Source organism: Corvus hawaiiensis, chromosome 22 (genome assembly GCF_020740725.1).
Source record: "Corvus hawaiiensis isolate bCorHaw1 chromosome 22, bCorHaw1.pri.cur, whole genome shotgun sequence".
In the NCBI taxonomy this organism is placed as follows: domain Eukaryota; kingdom Metazoa; phylum Chordata; class Aves; order Passeriformes; family Corvidae; genus Corvus; species Corvus hawaiiensis.
In genome coordinates this window covers 4,006,392-4,026,852 of record NC_063234.1, presented here as the reverse complement: position 1 = coordinate 4,026,852, position 20,461 = coordinate 4,006,392, and the positions used below count along the sequence as shown (strand labels likewise).

At 62.5% G+C, this 20,461-nt stretch overlaps 1 protein-coding gene across 5 annotated transcripts; it reads right to left on the bottom strand.

Annotated features, from left to right (window-relative positions):
• Positions 1–1,505: 1,505 nt before the first annotated feature.
• KCNAB2 (potassium voltage-gated channel subfamily A regulatory beta subunit 2) lies at positions 1,506–20,238 on the bottom strand. Of its 5 annotated transcripts, none has more exons than XM_048326103.1 (16): positions 20,208–20,238; positions 14,656–14,774; positions 14,241–14,282; positions 6,258–6,301; positions 5,859–5,896; positions 5,590–5,669; positions 5,089–5,133; positions 4,884–4,928; positions 4,757–4,800; positions 4,545–4,631; positions 3,305–3,390; positions 2,968–3,088; positions 2,737–2,831; positions 2,426–2,546; positions 2,257–2,345; positions 1,506–1,948 (listed from the first exon to the last, which is right to left on the bottom strand). In XM_048326103.1, the coding sequence occupies exons 2-16, from the start codon at positions 14,730–14,732 to the stop codon at positions 1,859–1,861; spliced, it is 1,104 nt and encodes a 367-aa protein (XP_048182060.1). In that variant the 5' UTR covers positions 14,733–14,774; positions 20,208–20,238; the 3' UTR covers positions 1,506–1,858. The 5 variants fall into 5 exon arrangements, with proteins under 5 accessions (XP_048182060.1, XP_048182059.1, XP_048182061.1 ...); XM_048326102.1 differs by lacking the exon at positions 20,208–20,238 and adding an exon at positions 17,885–18,249; XM_048326104.1 differs by lacking the exons at positions 14,241–14,282; positions 20,208–20,238 and adding an exon at positions 17,885–18,250.
• Between the last annotated feature and the right edge of the window lie 223 nt (positions 20,239–20,461).

The following is a 20,461-nucleotide window of genomic DNA, read 5'->3' as shown; positions in this document are numbered from 1 at the left end:
CTCTCACAGCGCACACAGCTCACACATGAAGTGCACAGAGCTCTCACAGTGAGCAGGGCTCACACGCACGGTGCAGAGCTCACAGAGTGCAAAGAGCTCTCACACAGTGCAGTCCTCACACACAAGTAATACAGAGCTCAAACACACACAGTGCAGAGCTCATAGGCATGCCCAGAGTGCACAGTTCACACACACAGAGCGCACAGAACTCTCATACACAGGGTACAGAGCTCGCACAGTGCACAGAGCTCACACACTGCAGAGCTCACTGTGCAGAGCTCACATACAGTGCACAGAGCTCACACACTGTACAGAGCTGAGGGTTTGCAATATATACATACATTTACAGTTTTTATGTATGTACAGAGAGAGGAAACTGGGTATAATGCATGTGGATATGGATACATATGTAGGTATTGGCAAAAAAGTTTGTTCTGCACAGAGTACACAGAGCTATAAAGAGATGGAGATATGTAGCTATAGTTCTATTGTTCTCTCTATAGCTTTATGTATCATCTATCTCTCTGTATCTATCATACATGTATCCATATATATATATAGCTATAGCTAGACATACAGCTATATATATGTAGCTATAACTAAATTACAAATACCTCTGTGTCCATATGTATATATGGCATGTGTTTATAGATGTACGGAGATGAGTGTATAGTTATAGAGCTGGGTATGGATATAGATACATCTACACACATATCTGTATATACACATCTATCTGCATATACACACATTTATGTACATACCTGTAATTTTCATGTGTGCATATATCCATACAAACATGGATGCTGCTGTAGCAATATATTTACATGGATATGTACACATCTATATATTACATATATGGATCAGTACATAGAGCTATGTATGTCTGTATATACACAGGCACACACGTGTCCACACGTGTGTGTTTATATACATTATATATGTAATTTTCGGAGGTGTGGGTACGCATCTACATACAGGTATCTATATATGTAAATACGTATTGATCTCTCAGAGACTGATGTCAGGGATAGAGGTGGAGGTAGAGCTACACCCGTATCTTTATCTGTCCGTGTGTGACTGTGTTTGCGTCTGTACACACCCCTGTAATGGGTGTGTGTGGGCGCATGTGTAGAGGCTTTCAGTAGCTTTGTGCAGGTACAGCTGAAGGCGCGTGTGGGCTGCGTTCACCTCCACAGCTGCTGTCTGCAAATGCACGCGTCTGTATGTCCTGCGTCTGCACGTGTCCATGCACACACACACACACACACACACACTCGCACACGTGCCCACACACACTCCCCCGGCCCGGCCCGGCCCGGCCCCTCCCCGCAGCAGAGCCCTGCCCCGTGCTCGGCCGGGGCACCGCAGGCTCTTCCCGCAGCCAACTCCCTCCCTGTCCCCGTCCCACCCACCCCCTTCCCCGGGAGCAGGCGCTCGCCGGGATCCGCGGTGCCGGTGCGGCGCTGGAGGTGCCGGCGGCGCAGGGCAGAGGCGAGGGCCGGGCGCAGGCTGGGGAACAGCTTCGTGTTGTCGGCCTCGTGGGCGTACAGCACCGCGTGCACCCCGCGCCCACCGCCTCCGGCAACGCGGGGGCAGGAGCCACGCATGCAACGGGTCCCCGCGGCGGCTCCGGCTGCGGGCAGGGCGGCCGGGCAGCCCGGGCTCGCCTCCCGCCGGCCGTCCCCCGCGCCGCAGAGCCGGGCCGGGCGGCTGCGGCGCCGTGTCCGGGGCAGCGCGGGCGGGAGCGCTGGCTCTCGGCGCTCGCGGTGCAAACCACACTCTCCACTTTGCTCCAACAAAGCGTAAGCAAGCGAACGGGCGGCGAGGGCTGCGCGGCGGGCGGCGCGCTCGGGCGCGCTTAGGATCTGTAGTCCTTCTTGCTGTATGGTTTGTTGCCCAGGATGCTATCGATCTCGTGGACGATGGAAGACGACAGCTTTGGAAGGACCTGCGGGGGGCGGGGAAAAAGCTGGGAGTTGGGATTGTGACCCTGGTGCGCGCGGGAGGGTGCTCACCGCCTCCACCCCGCCACATTCGTGCCACAAGCCCCAGCCTGCCGGCTGGGTGACCCAGTTAGGGAGAGCCTGAGTCAGGCCCGACCCTGCCCCCTCAGCCCAGCAAAGCCTCGTCTCTGCTTCTCGCCTTCATGACAAGCAAAACCTGTCATGGAGCTGGGTTTGCAACCCTCTTTCCCCACACAGTGCAGCACAGCAATGAGTGCTGCGGGCAAATGTTGCTCCTGCTGGGAGCACTGACCTGTATTGCTCCGATATTCTCCATCAGCTGGTCGGCGTTGGAGGCCCCCAGTAAGACAGAGCTGACACCCTCATTGCGCAGGCACCAGGCTGGGACAGGAGGGAGAGCAGAGCTTGAGCATGGCCCAGATACCCCTGGTGTCCCCCTCAGCTGTCCCCCATCCCCTTACCGATGGCGAGCTGGGGCAGGGTGCAGCCCAGGCGCTCAGCGATGGCCTGCAGCTCCTTCAGCTTTGCCTGCTGCCGCCGGCCCTCCTCACTCAGGATCTTGTCCTTCAGCCACTGGTATCCCTGGGGAGCAGGAAGGGGTGTTGTGGAGGGATCAGGGTGCACCAGCACCTTGCACAGGCAGGGCATCCCCAAACTCCCTGGGTTGTGGCTCCTGGAGTTCCTGTTCCCCTGGGGACTTTGCAAGGCCCCTGGCCCTGCTCCCCCAGCTCTGTCCATCCCCACGTGCCTTCCCAGCCCTGGTGCAGCTCACCTTCAGCGAGGCACGGGAGTAGGGGGGGATGCCCCCATCGTACTTCCCCGAGACAATGCCACAGGCCAGTGGGGACCAGGTCATGGCTCCAACGCCTGGGGACAGAGCAGAACAGGGGGATGACACTGCTGCTCCCAGCTCTCCCAGGGACCGTGGTGCCTGGCCTTAGCATCACTGGGCTTGAGGAGCACTGTGCTTTGGGGGGCTGGGGAGGAACCCCCACTGTCATACCTATCTTGTGGAAGAGCTCAGGGAGCTGCACCTCCACCTTTTCCCGCTGGAACATGTGGTACTCAGCCTGCTCGCAGATCGGTGGAATCAGGTTGAACTGCCGGGCCACCGAGTATGCCTCCTGCGGAAGAGCCAGGACCCTCAGCGCCCCGCTGCTCCCCCCAAGCCCCCTGCAGAGCCCCCCAGCCAAGTCCTGAGCGGCTGCCCCGAAAAATAATTAAGGCTTAAGTGCATCTGCACAAGCTTGGCTCCCAACAGCTGCTGTCTAATTAAATCAACGTCAGATGCGTCACTGGGGCTGCTCTGCTGCAGCTGCCCTGGTCCCCTGGGCCCCTACCATGATCTCCATGGAGCTCCAGCGCGAGGTCCCCCAGTACATGGCCATCCCCTGGTTGATGACGTGGGTCATGGCTCGCACCGTCTCTGCCGGGAAGGAAGGAGAGAGTGGCAGGTGGGGTTTAGCAGGGGCTGCACTGATAGAACGGGGCTCGCACCGTGCTGATGGCTGGCGAGCGTCCCTGCCCAATGCTGCGGCGGGAGCTGTCCGGGGTTGTGTCTGGGGGATGCTTTCAGAAGAGCAGGATGGGGACAGAGGGAGCAGCCACTCAGGACGTGCCGGGGACCACAGCTGACCTGACATGCCACGTGCCAGTGCCGGGCTCTCCCAGCATGGAGAGCAGCCTGAGGCTTCTGCCAGCGGCCCCATGCCCTGTGGGGTTACCAGCACTGGCACTGCTGCAGGGGAGGGACTGATGCATTGCCCACACACACAGACCCAGGGAGGGAAGCCTGGACCCTGTGTAAGGTGTTCAGGGGTCTTGGGGGGAGCCAGCCCTGAGCCATGCGGGCTGGGGCCAAGCCAAGGCGTGCTCCTGCAGCCAAAGGCGGGCAGCGGGGAGGGCAAGGGGCACGAGGCTCTCCCGGCCGGCACCAGGGCACACATCCCAGCCTGCTCACAGCCGCCCCGGTGAGGAGGGACCCTGCCGGAGACCCTGGCATGTGCCAAGGGCACCCCATGGCAGGACCCTGGGGGGTGGGAGCTTCTCTGCTTTTTGTCCTTTAAACTGCAGTACAGTCTGAAGGGCCGGGGGGTGTCTGTGTTGTGCTGCCGCTGCCTCTGCATCTCATGGCGGGGTTTGCTTGAGAGGGAGGAACAGGGATGGGGGATCACAGAGGAGTGGGGACTCTGCCCCGGGAAACGCCGCTGGGACAGGCAGCGGCTGGCGGGCAGAGTGCGGGCAGGGAGTACCTTCTACGATGAAAGTCCTGGACTTGGAGGAACTAAATGGGTCCCCTGGTGATAAAAGAGAGATTTAGAGAAAGTGGAGTCACCGCTGCTGGGACGGGGGCAGTGACCTGCCACCGCACCGCCAACCCGCCCCGCTGCGGCCCGAGAGGGCCCTGGCACTGGGCAGGGGGCGGCCGAAGTGTGACTGTGGCGCGGGCCGACCGTGGTGGCGGAGGAGTGGATTCTGCTCGGGAGGGAAGATGCCCTTGAAACACAAGCCTGGCGCAAACCAACCGCGACGGCGATGAAAGGCAGCAGGAAGGAGTGTGGCACCGCGGCGCGCACCCACCTTCCATGGGCGTGTTGGGGTCGGGCCGGTTGGCGAACACCACGTCCACGTACTCCAGCTGCAGCCGCTCCAGCGATGCCTTCAGACCTGTGGCACGGACGGGGCTGTCAGGTGTGCTGGGCCCCGTGCTGCCGGCAGCGAGGCAGATGGTGAGGTACAGCCTGGCACCGGGGACAGCAGCGCCTGGCGATTGCCCTCACCCCTACCCCTACCTTCTATGATGTGTTTTCGGGACAGGCCCCTCTCCGTCTCAGCCCTGGAAAAGGAAAGGTGGGTGAGAGCGCGGGGTGAGAGCCTGACCCGTGCCGGCTGCTCTGCTGAAGGGCAGGTGTTACCTACTTTCCTCCCCAGAAGATTTTGGTGGTGATGACCAGGCTGGACCGTCTGCAGGGACAAACAGAGAGTCACTGGTGGTGGCACGTGCAAAGCCCCGTACACCCTGCCTGGGATGGCACATTCCTGCCCAGGGTTGCTCTGCCAGCTTTCCCCGGTCCATCGGCACCATGACGATGGCTTTGCCAAACAGGGATGGTGTCCGGCTTACCTCCACCCTTTTTTCTTGATGATGTTCCCCAGCACCACCTCGGCCCTACAAGGGAAGGGGACATCAGCCATTGACACCTGGCTGCTGCGGCCATGGGGAGTGGTGGCAGCCGGCAGCGACGGCCCCAGACCCCGGGAGAATAAGAGGCAAATGCAGTGGCTGTGGGGATGCTGTTTGGCCCTTAGCTGCAGTGTCCACAGCTGAGCTACCCCCAGTGCACGAACTTGCTAATTTTAAGTGAATGCATGGGCACACGCCAATGCCCTGGGCCAGCGTGCCCTGGGTACAGCTGCTGCTCACTGTGCCAGGAGGGTGCACGGCCAGGAGGGTGATACAGGCCACCACGGGAAGCATGGGACTGCCAGAACCATGACTCCCCTGTGAGCAAGTGCTCACAGCCCCGTCCTGGAAGCTGCTTTGCAGCTGGCAAACCTGGGAGATTCCCAGTGCCACTGGGTGTGGGGTGAGACGCCTGTGGCACTGCCAAAGTGGGGTACCTACTTGCCAGCAGCGTAGACTTCTGCCGTGTCGAAGAGATTAATGCCGTTGTCATAAGCTAAAGTCATCAGCTGCTCTGCCATCTGCGAGGAGAGAGCGGGGTCGGTGAAGGGGGTGGCCGAGAGCCGGCACACGGGCGCGTGCGCAGAGCGCTGGTGAGCTCCCGCATGCCGCACGCACCCAGGCCACAGCCGCGGCTGTGCTGGCCCCAAACCCTCCCCGCTCACCAGGGAAAGGCTGGGGAGGGATGGGGTGAAGGGGTGCAGCTTTACCTCATCTGTGATCTGCCCTCCAAAAGTCACCCATGTTCCTGCAGGGGAGAGAGAGATGTGTGCATGGTGAATGTGGTGAGCAACGAGCTCTGCCACCCCAAGCCACCCACCCTGGCTCCCTCAGCACAGCCCTGGCACGTGGTCACCACAGCTGGCCCTGCCGCGTGCACTGTGGTGCTCCCAGCACGGCCCAGTCGCTTCTTATCGCGTCAGAAAAAGAGAAAATAATTTGGCAATTTCTGGGCCGTGACTCAAAACAGCCGCAGGGCTGAGGAAAACCCTTTCCTTCCCTTTGCAAACATTGCTGGGGCAAGCAAGCGCTGCCCTGGCCAGGGAGCTCTGGCAGCTGCTGCGGGACTGAGGGGATGCCGAGGGACTGTGGCAAACCCTGGCACTTACCCAGACCCAGGCAGGACACACGCAGCCCAGACTTCCCGAGGTTCCTGGAAGACAGAGACCATTAGGAAATGTGCCAGAAAGCCTCAAAATGCTGTATCATGCATCCTGCATGCCACCAAACACACTGGGTGTGAGGACAGGGAGGTGTGGTGGTGGCCCCTGGTCCCCATCCCCACCCGGGATGGTTCCACAATGGGAGTCCCCTCTCATCTGATCAACGAGCCATCCCAGGCTGGGCATCCCACAGCTTGGTAGTGGCACTGCCTGCATCTGCGCAGTGATGCTGTGCCTGGCAGGGCTATTGGGAGAGCAGTGACCTCGTTAAAGCAGCTCCCTGTGATGAGGCCGGGGTGTCCGGCTGTCCTGAGAGTGCCGTTGGCACTGGGGAATGAGACTGGAGGAAGAGGAGCCGGCATGCTGGTGGTCAGGACTGAAGCATCCCATACATGGCATGAGTTGTGCCTGTTCTCTGCATTGTGGCACAGGGAAGCACAGGGCTTGCACCAGGCGAGGGTGCTCAGGAGTGGAGCAACATCCTGGAGAAATGGAGCACCCCAGAAAATCGACCGGCACAAGGAACTGGAGAACAGCTTTCGGGAAGGGGGCCAGGCTGGCAGACGCCTTCGCTGTGGTGATGGAGAGCCAGTTACTTGTTAAAAATGACAAAGGCTCAAGAAATGAGCGTTAAAATAAATAAAGTGTAGGTGAGCCGCGGCAGCTCGCCCGCGCGGGTGTCGCATAGCAACCAGAGGCACCGCCACCGCCGGCACCGCCGACACGGGCACCCGCAGCCGGGCAGGGAGCGGCTGTGGCCCGGCCGCGGGCAACCGTGGGCTGCACCGAGTCAGGGCAGCATCCTTCTGTGCTGCCATGTTATTGCCCAACGTCTGGAGGAACCGGTGGTCCCCTGTCCCGCGGTGTTTTTAGAGCATTTCGCGGTGGGGAGAGGCCATGGCTGTGGGGCAGCAGTGGCTCAAGGCCCTGTGATGGGGGGTTGATACAGGGAGTGCACAGCATCCACCTCATCCTGGCCATTCCAAGAGCATCGCTGGGGTTCCCCTGGGCAGGTGGCCATCACTGCTCTCGGCTTCCCAGCCCTGAAGTGTGTTGACCGGCTGCCCAATGGAGATACTGACAGACTTTGGGAAGGCCAAGCATCCCCCCACACTGTGCTATGGCTTTCCTATCCCATCCATTTGCTTGGAGCATCCCCCTGTGCCACCGTCCCTCCAGCAGCCACCAGTGGGGACCCCCGAGCTAATCACCCATTGCCTGGGAGAGGGTGTTGCTGGTATGCTCCTCCTCTGGATGAGGACACGACTGCGGGGCAGGAGCACGGCACCCTGAGGATGCCACTGTGCATTGTCCCAGTACTGCTGTCAGCACCACAAGGGTTTGGTGTTCAAGAGATGGACAGAACCGGACCAGCCCCCTCCCCAGTGTCCAGCTGAGGGGACTCGGCTGATTTGGACATCACTGGTGGGTGACGGCCAGGCTCACCCCAGCGCTCTGCTGGCCTGACACACTTTGTGCCTAATGCTGGCACATCTGGGCTGCAGTGGAGGCACACGGCCGCTGGCAGCCGGACCGTGGCGTGCAAGCTCATCTGTGGGGGGGCCCTACCCTGTCCTGGGGTCCCTGCTCTTCTGGGGGGAGCCCCAGCCCCACACCTGGGTGCACACTCAGCCTCAATGGGGGAAGCCCCCAGCACTCTGCCCCAGAGCCAGGACATGGAGTGCGTGAGCCCTGTGGGTGCTGGCCAGGGGGGCCCCACATCACCGCCCCGTTTCCAGAACCACCATGGGCAGCCAGAGCTGCTTACAGCTCTGCATTTGCTTCGCAGGGCACTGAGTCTCCGGCAGCACCGAAAGGATGCCATGGCATCCCGGATTAACGCTACCGTGACTCCCAGACCCCCCCGGCTGGGCAGCCAGCCCGGCTTGGCAGACACTGAGGATACTACTAATCCTGCCCTGAATTTTAGGGTCCCTTCTCTCCCCCATCCTGAAGATTTTACGCGCGGTGGATCAAAGCTGCCCTGAGGGGACGGGAGCAAACAGCGAGGAAGCGCACGGAGGCGCACGGTCAGCACTTTTAGCGACGAGAAACCGACAGAGCCGGACGCGAACCGGAGATGAGGGGAGTGCGGCGCCCCCGGCCCCCAGTCCCCCGCCGCCACCCCGATCGCAGTGAGGAGCAGGGAAAGCCCCAGGAGTGCCCGTTTCCTACCGGTATTTCATCCCCGGCTGCTTGACGCTGGACTCGCTGGAGGAGGGGGCGTTCTGCACCGAGAGCTGCCCCAGGCTGCGGGCCACCATGGCCACCGCGCGGAACTTGCCGCGGGTGCCGAGGCTGGGGCTGCCGGCATTCTGTCGGTTCAGCCGGTCCTCCGCGCTCCGGCTCTTGATGCTGTGCTCGGAGCACACAAAGGAGACCTGCATGCTGCTCCGGCGGGCAGCAGCGCCAGCTGCCTAAATTTAGCCGGCGCCCCGGGCGAGGCGGGGAGCTCCTCCCGCGCGCCGCCAACGTGACGGCGGGGGGCTGCGAGGCGGCGGGCGCGGAGCGCTCCCGTCAGCCCTCCTGCCCTCAATATTTGATGAGCTCAGGAAGCGAGCGAGCGGCACGCGGGCAGGTGGGGGCAGGAGGGGCAGAGCCGCTGCCGGTACCCCCCAGAGTGGCCGTGGCGGGGCGGGACTCCCCCGCGCCCCGCTGAGCATCCCCCCGCGGGCGCGGCTGCTGGCCGAGCCCCGGTTTGGGGCGCAGCGAGGGCCGAGGCTGCGGAGTGAAGAGGTCCTTTCTTGCCTCCCTCCGGCCACGCACAGCAGCACAGATTCCCCCGCACGGGTCCGAAACCAAACCCTCTGGCAGCAAGGCGTGTGCATCGCCAACCCCACGGCTGGGCGACAGCGCAGGTGGCGGCGATGCTGATGGCTCTCCCGCGGCAGAGCCCAGCTGTTTGCCAAAGTTGTCGCCCTCGGGGCCACAGCCCCAGCAGCACATTCCCCGTATTTTTCCCAGTGCAAGCGAAGTCGAGTGAGGTGAACTCCAGCCCAGCACCTCGTGCCGAAGCAGGGACACAAGCCACCACACTACAGCACCATTCTGCGGCTGGGGCCACGGGCCGGCTGCCAGCACCTGCCGTGCCCCTCAGGATGGAGCGAGATGCAGCGACGGGGCTTGCAGGAAATTATGCACATTTGCCCCAAACCTAATGAAAATTCTTGTAATCTCCTCCGCTTCCCTCTGTCGCAAAGCTCCTTAGCTGGTAATCCGGAGCACCAGCGCCGGCTCCGCTGCGGGGGGGACCTGGCAGCAGTTGTCAGCCCCCAGAGGACGAGAAACCCCGCAAATTTTGGGGGCAGCGGGGACATGCCCAAAGAAGGAGCACCTTTGGGGTGCCAGCTGCTCCCATGAATAAATAATGTCCCCATGAATATTAGATGGGCTCTTGCCACTGTGTAAATGTTACCGCGGTCATTGTGAGCGGAGGGGAACCTGACCCGCGGCGCGGCACGGCACAGCGCAGCACGGCAGGAGCCGGCAGAGCTGCCAGCTCCTGGGGGCTTCGCTGCAGTGGGGGACAAGGGGCACCCCTGCATTCTCACTGGAGAACAGCCACTGTCCTCAGCCCTGGTGCCCCCAAAGCCTGACCTGGGCTACTGGGGGTGCTGGGCCCTGCACCCCATTGCCCCACCCGCAATACCAGGTGAGAGTGCGGAGCAGAGCAGCCCCATCCCTCTGAGGGGCTGTGGCTGCCTCTCCAGCTGTCCTTCTCCGCCTGAGAAGGACATTGGCTGAAATCCTGATACACCCTGCACCAGGACCCACATACAAAATTAATGATGCACCCGCTCTGTGATGCACACCCCTCAGTCAGGAGGAGACGCACACCCGTCAGGCGGAGATGTACCCCGTCAAATGGAGATTTACACCCATCAGATGGAGATGAACCCCTGTCAGGCGGAGATGTACCCCCCAGTCAGGCAGGGATGTATCCCCATCAGATGGAGATTTACACCTCTGTGGCAGAAACAGCCCTTTGGCGGCTGTTTGCTCCAGGTGCCTAATCTTTAAAGCTCAAAGGGTGTTTGCATCTGCAAATGCCCAAATAGCAAACAGGAATGTCAAGTGAGAAGCTCAAAGATCACCAAGTAGGAAAGTGCTAACGGCGCTGATCGGCTGCCACCTCTCCGGCGCATGCCGTTCCAAGGGCATCATCGGCTCCTCCCAGCCTCGGCGCGGCACAGGGGAGCCGAGGTGAGCGTAGGTGAGAGCCGTTCTCCTGACGAGGTGTCAAACCAGCACCGAGCAGCGTCCCCTGTGTCATCCCCTCACCTCGGCCCTCGCGGCGCTGCCTTACCTGTACTTCATGCCAGTGGCGCGGGCGGTACTGTCGGCCAGGGAGAGCCCGTGCATCCGCAGGAATTCCTCCAGAGTCTTCGCCCGCGCCGCCGCCCGCACGTCCCGCAGCCGCCGCAGCTCCAGCCCGTCGGCCGCCCGGGGGGCTGGGGGCAGCCCCCACTCGGGGCTGTGCCGGCTGGCCACGCTGCGCAGGCTCTCACTGTAGGTCATGGAGAGCATCCTGCCACCCGAGCGTGGGCTCTGCCGGCTAGCCACGCCGCCAAACACTCTGTGGTGCTACGGAGAGAGCTGGGAAAGCACAACGTGGGCTCCATCGCTACACAGGGCACAGCCCTGCCCGCACTGCCATGCCGGAGTGGTGGCACCCGCCCTTGCCAGGACATGTGGGGGACCCTAGCAAAGCCAGTCTCTTCAGCAGAGCAAAGCCTTGCTGTGGGAGCTGAAGCACAATGGGAGAAGCAGCAGGACAGGGATGCGGCACAGTCCGTATCTGAGGCTGCAGTGGTACCTGCCACAGCTGCCCCAAGCCATGATGCAGCAGTGTGGCCTGTGCCCTGGCTGCACTGGCTCCCAGCTCGCACCATTTGGGCTGCACTGGTTTGCAACCCTGCGAGGGATGCAGTGGGTCGCAGGAGCTGGCCGAGGCATGGTGAGCAGTGGCGCAAGTACTGCTGGTGAGAATCTGGCAATGTGTGCCAGCGGGCAAGGAAAATCAGGACGGGAAAGGGGTCCCCGTGGGGCTCCCCGGAAAGGGTGGACATCGGCAGAGGATCTGTGGGCACTGGGTGCTCACTGTGCCTGCGTCACGCTGCCGCAATGTGTGCCACCAGCCAACACCTTCCCCACCACCGCGGCAGCAACCTCCCAGCAGGTGCGGCTGCCGAGAATAGCCTGCCGCAGGGTGGGCTCCTCACACACCCGAGCCCTTGCTGCCTCTATGGCTGGGACCTCACTGGTGGTGGCACTGGCATCGATTTCTGTGCCTCTCTCTGCAACTTCTCTTGTTCTCAGTGTCTGCAAGGAGCAGGGACTGGGGCCAAAACTGCGGTGCTGGTGCCGGGGTGGCCACTGGGGATGCACTGTGACAGATCTACCCCGGCATCAGGCTCCAGCCAGGCTCCCACTGGTGGTTTTTTCTTTCCCTGCGAAGCTCACCTTGACAGCTGCAGGAGGCAAAAGTGAAATGCTCTCTGCCATTGAGGTGTGACCTCTAGAGGAAAGGAGAAGGAAACCCAGAGGATATGGAGTAGCAGCTGGCCAGGTATGACCAAAACCCTGAGGGTCTCCTTTGACATCCCGTGCTGCCAGAGACCACTCTGTGCTCCTGCTCTGTAGCAAGGCTTTGGGAAAGCAGGGAGACATGGAAAGGGAACCTTTCCCTCTGCTGTGGCAAAGCCAAACCAAATCCTGGTCACCAGCCTCTTCCTCAAAGAGCCACACCTCAAAGCTGGAGACTGGAGCCGGCACTTCCAGCACCAGCACTTCTCTGTGGCTGGTAGCTTTAATTACGGCAGCGCCAGTGGCTCCTGCTGGGTACGGGTACGTGGTGGGATCTCCTTGTTTCCAGTGGGATCCCCTTTCCCTGATAGGATCCCCTCACCTGACAGCAGCAGGGAGAAGCCTGAATTGGCTGCACTGCTGCTCTACAGCAGTGAAACGGCTGCAGCAAGCAGAGCTGGGGGGTTGATCTGGGCTGCTCTGAGGAATGGGGTGGGAACCCACCAGCCGCCCTATCTGGACACTTCCCTGATTTTCGGCAGAACAGTATTGGATGGCAGAGAGAGCGCGGAGATGGCGGGTGCAGTCACGGCTGTTTGAAAGCAGAAATCCCGGTGCTCCTGGGACAAGCGGCAGCAGGGCTGCAGGAGCTGCCAAGGATAAGCTGTGCCATGCCCAAGCGGGAGAGGCTGTTTTGCGAGGAAGGAGCAGCGATGGGGGACAGAGCGCAGGCTCTGCAGGATAATGGCACTGTTAGCAGCGTCAGGGGCACAACAAGTGGGTGTCAGGCAGGGCAGCTGCCTGGAAAGATGTCTGGCCAGCCTGGCTTGCCAAGCCGGGAAGTTGACAGCCACCAGCCTGCCTAAAGCCAGGAAAACCCCAAACTCCAAAAGAAAACCACCCTAAGCCATCAAATCCCAAGTTACCGTGCACGGAAAATCTTCCCTGCTGCCCGCAGCGGCTGCCCCATGGCAGTGCCCATCCCTGCTCATCACCCACCATGCCCAGCCCCGCTCGCCGCCCGCGCTGCTGGCCCCGACTCACCGCGCCGGGGAAGCTGCTCAGCAGCCGCGCAGCTCTGGGCGGCCGGGCTGCCCCGGGGCAGGTATAAGAGCCGCGGCCGCCGCGTTGTTTTGCATTAGGGGAGTGTCGGCGCTTGGCATCCAAAGCACTTGGCGGCTGCGCCGGGCCCCCAGCGCCCGGCTTCTCGCCGCGGTCCATTAGCCCTATTAGGGGATTTTCTTCCATGCGAAGGGGAGCTAAATTATTCATGGCGCCTTGCTAAAAGCCCGAGGATGTGCCGCTGCTTTATCAACGCTGGCACCGCCGCCCCTCGCCCTGCGGTGACAGGTCCCCCATCACCAGCACACAGGGCGGTGGGGACAGCTGGACACTGGGGCCATCGGGGAGCGGAGACGGTGCCTGGCGGCAGACACAGCCCTCCTGTGGTACCCGCGGCAGTGGAGTCGGAGCTGGGCTGTGGCAGGACTGAAAGGCAGCCTCCCCCGGGAAGGATTCCCAAAACGGAACTGGGTGGTGGACACAGGTGGCTGCTGCCTGAAGGCAGCCTAAGGACAAGCTCCTGCCTGTTGGCCTTGGGAGCCTTTTGCACCAGATGTGTCCAGTGGTTCAGGCCAGTTTGGCAGCCAAAACTTGCCCGTGGCTGGGGCTCGGCAGTGCTGGTGGCAGCACTGGGATGGACACTGTCAGTGCCACTGAGCCACCCCAGTGCTGGCCGGCCTCACCTCCTCCTGTCATGTGCGGGATGGAGTGGGGGGGGCCGCGGTTCTGTCGAGGGGAAGCCCCTGGTCCCCCACCCCACAGCAGCCAGGCCAGACCCAGTCTCACACCACCAGGCTGCTGTGGCCCTGGGAGCACTGGAGCAGCTGCTGGCACAGCGTGTGGGGAAAGCACTGCCCTCACTTCAGACGGTAAAAGGATGGTGGGGGCGAATGTTACCTCCTGAACCACTTAATGAGACTGCTCCTAATGGCAGGAGCTGGGGAGCAGCTGGCTGGTTTCCCAGAGCTGCTCTTCGGAAAAGCCAGGGGCTCCTCCAGGCACAGCATTGGCATGGGACACTCCCCCCAAGCTGAGCCGAGCCGAGCCGAGCCCCACACCCCACAGTGGCTGCCCCCTGCAGCTGTGTGGCCACACTCTGCTACGTGGACAGCCCGTGAAGACGGTCCCCCCCATCCAGCCAAACCCCAGGATCCCCGCACCGCGCTTCCGAATCCGCGAGCAGGTGATGAGGGGATGCCACACCTGTGATGCCCATCCCACACAGAGGGACCCTGGCAGAGTGGGCAGGGAGGGCAGTGCTGTGCTGGCATTATCTGGGCAGGGGGAGGGGCCACAGCCACTTGCCAGGGGGATTTTGGGGAGGAGGAAGGGCCTGGTTACCTGTAGAACTGGAGCTGGCGCTTGGGGCTCCCGTACCTCGCACTTCCGACAGCAAAGGGGAGAAAGAAGAAAGAAAGTCCCACAAACCCCGTTAGAAAGGAGGAGAGGGACTGAGTGGCAGAGTCAGTGGCTGTGGGAAGAGTCAGTGGCACCCACCCATGTCACATCACACTGGGCACTGAGCAGTAGGCACTGGCACGACCCTGAAAGTGCTCCCTATGCCCATAACAGGCACCAGCACCCCAAAACGCTGCTGCTGCTGTGTGGGGATTTTGTGCTGGAAGCTTTTACACAAAGTGTGCCGAGGTGGTTCAGGAGCATCAGAGCAGTTTCAGGGAGTGTGGTGGTTCTGGGTTGCCACAGGCTTGGGTTTGAAGCCCCACAGAGTCCCACCAACACTGCCCTGCACCCTTACCTGTAAATCATCCCTGGGGAGCCCGTCTGCCGCAGCGAGAGTCGCGCTGGGGAGTCAGTGGTGGATTCGGGATACATGGAGCCAGCCTGGGCTCCCCGGAGCCACTCGCCGCCTCACCCCTGCCACAGGGGAAGAGGAAAAGAGGAAGAAATGAATTTTTTTGGGGCACGCGCATGACGGCGCTTCCTGTTGCAGAAGATCTCAAGCCGGATGGGCATGTGGCACGGGCAGCAGCGTGGGCACGGCAGCCCTGCCAGCCCCAGACCCTGGGGCTCACCCCCTGACCCACCACTGATCCCAAAACCATCTTGCCCCAGCCCTGTTCCCCTGACTTCCCAGCTTGGCTGTTCCCTCCAAACTTGTGGGGGTCCTGAGATTCCAGGAAATGGTGAGGAAACACAGTCCTGAAAACCGAAACATTCTGAAAACCCTGAAGCTGTCCCTGGGGGTTCCTCTGAAAGGGACAAGCGAAGAAAACAGTCTGGCTTTTTCTGCAGCCCACATGTGACTGTGTGCACAGAGGTGAGGGAGCTTCGAGGGAAGGGAGGGCTCAACCCCAGGCACCCTCCTGGGTGTCCCTGGAGACCCTCCCTGTCCCCATGCCAGGGGCATCCAGCATGACTCCCTGGGAGCTGTGCTCCTGCTCCTGCAACACTGTCAGCAGTTTCCAGTATCACAGAAAACAGTGACACTTCCTACAGAACTGGGGCTGGGATTTAAATTTATCCCATCTTTCTTTAGGCCGGTGAGATGCCATCTTTACGCTGCAGGTCACAAGCTGCCCTTTTTCCGAGATGGGGACTCGAGAGATCTCTGGGCTCCTTCCCAGCTGCCCTGGGCTCAGCAGGAGCATGGCCTTACACAGTGTGCTCATGTCCTGGCATGCATCCCGCCTGCATCCTGGCACAGCACGCCTGCATCCTGCATCCCTCCCGCATTCTGGCACAGTATGCCTGCATCCTGCATCCCGGCACGGTGTGCCTGCATATCACATCCTGCCTGCATCCCAGCAGGGCATGCTTGCATCCTGCATCCACATCCTGCATCCCAGCATAGTGTGCCAGCATCCTGCATCCCTCCCGCATCCTGCATCCCTCCGGCATCCCGGCCCGGCGTGCCTGCATCCCGGCGCAGCCCCTGCAGCCCACGCAGCCCAATGGCAGCAGCTGCGGCAGCCGAGCCCATCCCCGCGGAGCCGCCCACCCACCCACCGCAGCTCCCAGCCGGGCTGCAGCCCCCGGCACAGATCCCCATCGCCCTCCTCCTGAGCGCTGCAGGAGTGCGTCTCCCTTGGCCACAGTCGCGCTGGAGCCGGAGCCCAGACAGCCTCAGTAAAACCGGGTTTATTTTCGAGAAGTCAGGAGGGAGCCGCTCTCTCCCGAACCCGCAGCACTGACCTGAGCCCGGAGCGGGACCCTGCCGAGCCCTACAACCAAGACCCGGCTGAGGCCCCCGAGCCCTTGTGACCCCCCGGCTTCTCCCGGGTGCTGCGGGTGTTGGCTCCGCAGCTCCCGCGGCCTCGCCTGGCAGTGGGCAGGGAGCAGCAGCGCCGCCGGGTCAGCAGCAGCCACCGGCCGGGCACTGTCCTGCCCGCTCATGCCAGCTCAACGTCACTTCGTTAGCGGCGGCTTAACAAAGCTGAGGGAAGCTGGAGGACGCCTGCGGGGGGGGACAGCCGGACGCCCGTGTCCCAGCGCAGCCGTGCAGCTCCTTGCTTGCACGGCCCCAGTGCCGGACTCCTGCGTGGCTCAGGACCGGCCGATTCTGTATCCCAGGGGGCTGTGGTGCCAGGAGCTCAGATCTCTGCGATTTTCAGCAGGACCTGATGCCCCTTCCCTGCTGCCTCCCAGCAGTGCTGCGGGTACCAAGCGCAGTGGCTGGCAAGTCTTTGGCAGTGCTGGAGGGACTTTGTTGGCAAGAACGGCTGGACCACGGGCACACGGGCCAGGGCTCTGCACCCTGAGAAGCCAAAGTGTCCCAGCCTTTAGGGCCAATTCATCCCTCTGAGCTCTCTGAGCCAAAGGCACCACCAAAAGCCCAATCCCCTCTGTGTCGGCAGCTTGGTGCTTCCCTGAGACTGCTCCTGCACCTCCAGCTTCCTCACGGCACAACTCAGCTGTGAGTCTGCAACTGTGGGAGTTTCAGCAATGGCCCGAGAGGGAAGAAAAGTGTTTTCTTCTGCAGGATGCACCCAGGAGCCAGGTGAAGGATGCCCTCATGATCTGTGCTCCCACCAAGGTCCATTGCCATCCCTGGCAGCACAACGGGGTATAGGAGTGTGGGTGCTGTGACATGGATAGTTTATGGCTGGGAAGCCCCCGGGAGCTGGGCCAGCATGGGGGGTACTACACACTGCAGCCCGCCAGACATGCTGCCATCAGGGCAGGACCGGGTGGAACTGGACATGGAATTAATGCAAATGTAGGGATGAAACTGCTGCTTCTGGTGAGCCTGATCCTCCAAGGGTGAGGCTCTGGGGCAAGGAGAGCTACGGGACCCCTGCCCTGGGTACCCCAGCATCCTGCCCAAGTCAGGTGAGGGATGCAGGTAACGTTGCAGGGAGCATCTCCCCATGCCAGGTGCCTGTGCCTATATTTCTTCCCCTTTTTCAATGTGTTTGCAGCAAATGCTCTCCTCCACGCCAAGGGGAAGGTGACTTTAGCTCAATGACTCACGCTGCCCTGCTCTGTCGCCTCGGCACCTCCTGCCACCTCCTGCCGTCACCTCTGCGCTCATGCCCCGTGCTGGTCCCGTGCCCCCCCCTCCCCCGGCTGCACCGGCGCCGCAGGGATCCGCAGAGCGGCAGCCCTGCCCCTTCCTTCGGCCCGGGAGCCTCTGTTGCGGCGCAGCATCCCCCAGCCCACCGGGCCCCTCCGACCGCCCGGGTGGGCTCCGGCGCCTTCCCCAGCCCATCATCACGACAACGCGGCAGGCGGGCGCTGGGGACTCAGCTGCGACACGTGAGGTCGCCCGTGACCGCCGAAGCGCCGGCATCGGCGCTGCTCAGCTGCCCGAGTCAATGACACAGCCCAAAAGCACACGCGGCGCGTCGGCCGGGGGTTATTCCGGCTTTGCCGTCACGTACACCAGTTCCAAAGTAACGGGGTCCACCGGGCTGCCCGCGGGTCCCCGGTGTGTGACACTGCCAGGTCCCTGCTTCGCCGTGGCTGCCCGCCAGGCACGGCTGAGCCACCGCCGCGGCCCCGCCGGCACCCAGCACGGCACCTACCTGTCTCCGGTGCTCGGACGGAGGGCGATGCGCGGTCGGGAGGCACAAGGAAATGAGTCAAACCCGGCTGCCGGCGGGCTGCAGGCTCCGCGGGTCTCGGGAAGCGGCGCCGGTGCCGGCGCAGAGCAGCTGCTACAGCCGGCGGCAAACGCAGCGGATGACGGTTCCTACCCCATGCCCGCTCTGTCCCCGGGAAAAGGCGTCTGGCGGAGGGGGAAGCCGAGCCCTCCGCGCCCCGACGCGACAGCACCCAAGGATGCTGCAGAGCCGTCCCTGCCGCTCTCACATCCTGACTCGGCAACTTTGGCTCCGCCGGTGGCTGCAGCCGGCTCCCGATCCCGCCGGTGCCTTAACCGTGTCGGCGCCGCAGCCCGGCACCGGCAGCGCGTGGGCGAGCGAGCGGCTGCCACCAGCCGCCCCTGCGCAGCTCAGGCGGGGGGGAGGCTCGTCTGGGGCGACAGGGAGCCTGGGCAAGAGCTGCATCACCGCTGCCTTAAACCGCGCCGGGTGTGTTTCTCCTAAAAAAATCAAATACAGCGTCGGCAGTGATGCTGCGGGGCTGCCTCCAGCACCAGGGTCACCCGGCTGGCGCGTTTTGCCACTGGCCACCCATCCTCCTCTGCTCGCGCTCATCACGCCTTCTCAGCGCCTTTGGCTTTTTGGCTATCTTGGGCAAAAACCCACCCCGGAGCGTGTGGCTTGGAGACACCCTGGTAACTGGAGCAGGCTGGTCCCTGTGGCAGCGCGGCTCAGCGATGCCACAGTGATAACAACACCAACGCAGCTGGATCTAACAGGAAAATTAGAGGCCAAGCCAGCAAAAAGGGGTCAGGGTTTGGGACAGGCTGCTCACGCAGTGGTGCTCTGGCAGCTATAAACTAGGAAAACCTGGTTCCTCTCCCTCAGCCGGGTCCTGTTCAGCTTCATGGCAGCATCTTGGCACTTCCTCTGCCATTTCAGCACGGTCCTGGCAGCGATGGGGCCAATAAACACACTGCCTGCTCCAAACCATGCTGATGCTGACAGGGACCACTCAGCACTGCCAGGGTGGGTGATCCCAGCAGGCTGCCCTCTTTCCATGCCACAGCAGCTCCAGGAAAAGCCCATAACAGGCGGGGAAGGTCATAAACCCTGTCCCATTTGGGGATGCTCCCAGCACGAGCCCATCAGTAGCTTTGCTACCCCCACAGATGGTGGGAACCAAGTGCCAAGTCGATCTGCTCCTGCTCCGTGATGCGTCTGACCCACAGACCCACAGGCCATGAGCAGGAGGTGACAGCTGGCCCTGCCACCCTCCTCATCAAAACAATAATAGTAATAACTAATAAAAACCAGCAACTCTCTTGAATCTGCTGTTGGCAGCTGCGTAGAGAGGCATTTTCTGCTCACCAGCTGGAAAATCACTGCATATATGCAACAGGCCTGTATAAGGGATGTGATACAGACTGGATACATCTCGCCCAGCCTGCTCTGGCACTCACCCACGGTGCTGCGCCGCGGCTCCCAGCAATGCTTGGGGAAGAAACCTGCGGTTTTGGGAAGCAGGCTGGGTGCCCTGCCAGTGGCACAGACCACGTCTCACCTGGACGAGAGCCTGCGGCGCCGGCATGAGCAGTCCCGTGCCGGCCGCAGGCTGAACAGGCAAGGGGCTACAGGGATGCCCACCACGAAGAAAACAGCCCCAAAAAAATGGAGGCTGGCGAGACAGAGGCCCGCCAGCTTCCGGCGTGGCAGAAGAGATGGTGAGGCAGCAGCGGCAGCAACAGCTGGGCTGTGAGGGGAGCGGGGACCCGCCACAGGGCTCGGGGCTCCTTCCACCCGCAGCCCCCCGGTCACGGCGGCAAAGGGAGACAAGGAACGGACTAAGGAACGGCAGGAAACTGAAGGAACCGCGACGTTTGACTCGCTGTGCACAAATCGGCTCGGGAGAAAATCCAATATTGCCACCCCCGTGTCACTGGGGCTTCGCCGGCGGCTCACCGTGTCACCGGGGCTCGTGCCCTGCCGCTCCCGGTGTACGGTGACAGGCCGCAGGCACATCACGAACAGTGTTCACCTCGCCTTGCTGTGGGAACGAAGGGACAGCCAACCTCTCCCCCCGTCCCCGCACGGCCCAGGCTCCCACTGGGCCGAGAGCAGGCGGCGGAGCGAGGGCCCCGCTCTCCGCACCAGGGAGCGTCGGGAGGGGCGTGCGGCGGAGTGGCCTCGCCCGTAGCTCTGCCCGCGGCCCTGCCCGGTTCCATCGCCCCCACAATCCCCCGGCCCCGGCCCCGGCCCCGGCCCCGGCCCCGCTCCCGGCCCCGCTCCGCCCGCGCCCCCGCACCTGCCCCGCGTCCGCCGCTCCCGCCGCTCCGCCGCGCGCCCTCGTGGGGGGCGGCCCCGCCCCGCTGCGCCTCGCCCCGCCCCTCCCACCGCCCATTGGCCGCGCCGCCCGCCTCTCGCGCCGCATGCAAATGACGAGGGCGCTGCGCCGCTCCCATTGGTTGCGGAGCTGGCCGGGCCCAGCGCAAGGACCCGCCCCGCCCGGTGCGGCACCATCGCCCTAGTAACCCGATGCTGAGCCGGGCGCGACCACCC

Bases quoted from the DNA above. Each gene is read 5' to 3' on its own strand.
- KCNAB2 (XM_048326105.1), bottom strand. From the start codon at position 10,838: ATGCTCTCCATGACCTACAGTGAGAGCCTGCGCAGCGTGGCCAGCCGG. The intron at 5,134-5,589 runs GTAGGTACCCCA...CTTCCCTTGTAG, and splicing joins GAAGTCTACGCTGCTGGCAA to GGCCGAGGTGGTGCTGGGGA. The intron at 2,346-2,425 runs GTAAGGGGATGG...CTCCTGTCCCAG, and splicing joins CCTGCCCCAGCTCGCCATCG to CCTGGTGCCTGCGCAATGAG.